Below are 3,637 nucleotides of genomic sequence, written 5' to 3'. Positions count from 1 at the left end.
TATGTCTGTATGTATATGTGATTTGTGTGTGGGTGTAATATATATATATATATATATATACACATACAAGCACACCTGTGCATGCATACACACACACACACACACACATAATGTTCTTCCTTTACTGAACCACAATAAAAATTAAGAAATTATGTCGATTGTTTTCCAAATGATTTCAGCTCCTAATCCTTACCTAATTGTCTAAAACGCACACATACACACGCAAACAAGTGTGTATGTGTGTATAAATATTAGTTGTAATGAAATAGTTGGTTTAGGTCAGTATATTTATGACTTAATTTTTTTTACATTGTATTTATAGTTTATTTTATATTTAATTTCAGCTCAGCAAGGTGCGTGTGGAAGATTGCAGTCGCTATACAAGCTGCAGTGATTGCATTGGAGTCAAAGATCCTTACTGTGGCTGGTGTACTTTAGAAAACAAGTAAGAACCATATTTTCTTTGTTCCTCTTCATTGGCTTCATAGTTGTGAGTGAAGATTTCACTCATATTATTGTCTTTGGTTACAAGTATTATGGCACATGAATTAGAGAAGGTGTTTAATGAGTGTTGGGCATTTTGATGAGAGCTCTGTTTAAATAAATGTGTGTGTGTGTGTATATATAGTTAAAAGACTGGACAGTTGGACTTCAATCTGTGCTGCACATTAACAAATTAATATAAAATTCTCTTCAGAATATTCTACTATCCAGTCGCATGTCAGAAGCTACCAATTCATGATCAATATCATCCCAAGCAATGGATGCATTATAATATCTGTAATTTTTGGAGGGTGGAGTGGGGGAGTAGCAGGAAGAGTATAGTGAAATTGGCATGGGGTTTGGAGTATCCATCATTTCAGATATTCCACTCTCTACAGCAATTTCACTGTACTCTTTCTGTTACTTCTTTAAGTAATATAAATCTTGCCAGTGCAGATTACCTTTGGTTTCTTTTGATTCTTAACCATAATCCTGTCTATTATTAGTATTATTAGGATGAGCAGATTGGCTAATCCTAATTGAGTATTCTTTAGTTTTTTTTTACATTTCTTAGTTCAAATCCCTCCAAAGGCAATTTTTTTTCTTTCCTTTTGTGTTCTAAGAAATATGAACAGATGCAGATATGGTTGTATGGTTAAGATGCTTGCATTGTAATCATGTGGTTTCAGGCTCAGTCCTACAACACAGCACCTTGGGCCAGTGTCTTGTATTATGTCTTCAATCCAACCAATGACTTGTGAGAAAATTTGGATGATGGAAACTGTGTAGAAGCCTGTTGTATACATACATGTCTGTGTTGTTCTACCCCACCACCAACTACCACCGCTTGACCATTGGTGCTCATTTACTTATATCCTTGTACCTTAACAGTTCAGCAAAAGGGACAGATAGAATATGTACTAGATTTAGAAAATAAAAACTGGGTCAGTTTGTTCCACTAAACTGGTGGTTCTCAACCAGGATCTATAAGCCCCTTGGGTGTCCATGTTAGATTTTGTTCTTAAAATCTATGTACGATAAATTTATTTTACTTCTATAATATGCAAAATATTTTAGCAATATCTTTTTTTATACAGTTCCTAATAATATTCAATTATAAAAATATAACTGGAATTTTAAACATTAAATAGTTATTAGGGTCCATCTGAGTAAAATAGGAATCAAAGGGGTCCAAAGACAAAAAAAAATGGTTGAGGAACTCTGAACTAAACCCTTCAAGGTGGTGCCCTAACATGGCTACTGTTCTTTGATTGAAGCTAGTAAAAGATCAAGGATGCATCCTTGGGCCAAAATGTATTCTGATGGCCTTAAGTTATTGTTAGAAATATTCCCCTCTCTGAAATACTGTATGAGGTATAATGTATTGTGGTGCTTATATTGATGTATATGTATTGTAATACTAGTAGTAATGCAGACAGAAGAATTGGGTCAGAAATTAAGGAAAAAAGAAGAGACCTTATTTCCTGCCACGAAAGTATCTGCTATAGGAGACAAGGTCATAGAGGTCATTGTCACAGAAATGAACAACAAGAAAGTAGCCTCCACTTTCCTCTAATCTTAATAACCACCCATCTCCTATGCACCTCTACATATTTCAACCACACCTTCTTCATTGTCTTTATATGACAAGTAAAGTATGTGTTTGTGTGTGTGTTTATAGATATTCACACACATTTATGTGCACATGCATGCATGTGTGTGTATATACACACATATATGCATGATTACATGTTCATTCATTTTTTTTATTTTTCCTTTATCTTTTACTTTCTTCAGTCATTAGACTGGCCATGTTAGGGGACCAGGTCATAGGAGTGAAACAGGGCGTATCTCTTTCGTCTGTTTCAGTCAATGGATTTCGACCATCCTGAGACTATCATCTTGAAAAGCTTAATTAAATAAATGTATCCCTGCTTTCAGACCTTTTTTTTTCTTTTTTTAAAGTTTGATACTTTGTCAAACCAGTAACTTAAAAGTCATAAACAAACTAATGACAGTTGTCAAGCAGTGGTGCTGGGGGTGACTCAAAGACACACACACAAACACTGAATGTCTATTTCCCATGCTGGCATAGGTTGGTCAGCCTCACATGCACGCGCACACACATACACATATGTATGTATATGTGCTCAGAACCCAAAGATTGTTTGAAGACACAAAGCAATTTATAAAAACCTTCATAACTACGTGTCTCAATGGCAAGAAACTATTAGTAGCTCTTATCTTAATACAGAGTACATTGAATGATATCATCATCATCATCATCATCATCGTTTAACGTCCGCTCTCCATGCTAGCATGGGTTGGACGATTTGACTGAGGACTGGTGAAACCGGATGGCAACACCAGGCTCGTGCATATATATGTGTGTGTGTGTGTGTGCGTGTGTGTGTGTGCATATATATTGTCTATTTGTGTGTCTGTGTGTACATTGTAAGTATATATATGTGGCCTGTGTGTTTTCTGTATTCCATTTATCATTTTGTCCACGTTTTTTTTGCAACGTCCTGTACCAAGATACGCATCTATATATACATGTAGATGTAGGTATGTACATACATGTATGTATATACGCATATACTCATATATTATTTGTATTATATATATATATGTGTGTGTACATGTAAATATATATGTGTATAAATGTGTGTGTACATGTATGTATATATATATGTGTATATGTGTATACATGTATGCATATGTGTGTGTGTGTGTGTGTGTGTGTATATATATATAGGTGTGTGTTCATATATACATGTATGTGTGTATGCATATATGTGTATATATATGTATGTATACATATGTATATATAGGTGTGTGTGTGTGTATTATATTTTTGGATAAACTCTGTACATATTGTTCATAAGTAGCTACATTGTTGATGTAACCTCTCCATGGGGGTAGTTTGTTTTATTTCTAATCTACATTGTATTTCGTTAAATGGTGGGTCTGGATAGAGTGGGGCTGACTGATAAAAAGCTCAAGTATTTTAGTTGTTTTTATTTTTTTACTGTTTTCAACTAGATTTTTTTTTTTTCCCTCAAATGTGTGAGTGATATAATAGTGAAATTAAATAGAAAGAAATAAGTTTTAACACTGGGAGCAAATACAACACATGACTGACCCCCCCCCC

At 34.4% G+C, this 3,637-nt stretch overlaps 1 protein-coding gene across 3 annotated transcripts in view; it reads left to right on the top strand.

Annotated features, from left to right (window-relative positions):
- LOC106878623 (plexin-A1) overlaps window positions 1–3,637 on the top strand; it is an 803,747-nt gene that overhangs the window by 446,238 nt on the left and 353,872 nt on the right. For all 3 annotated transcript variants that reach the window (XM_052967952.1, XM_052967953.1, XM_052967951.1), the window contains exon 5: window positions 345–445. In XM_052967952.1, the coding sequence (XP_052823912.1) occupies window positions 345–445 (101 nt within the window). The remainder of the gene's footprint in view (window positions 1–344; window positions 446–3,637) is intronic.

Source organism: Octopus bimaculoides, chromosome 5 (assembly GCF_001194135.2).
Source record: "Octopus bimaculoides isolate UCB-OBI-ISO-001 chromosome 5, ASM119413v2, whole genome shotgun sequence".
In the NCBI taxonomy this organism is placed as follows: Eukaryota; Metazoa; Mollusca; class Cephalopoda; order Octopoda; family Octopodidae; genus Octopus; species Octopus bimaculoides.
The sequence above is the reverse complement of the archived record's forward strand: the minus strand, read 5'-3'. Positions and strand labels throughout refer to the sequence as shown.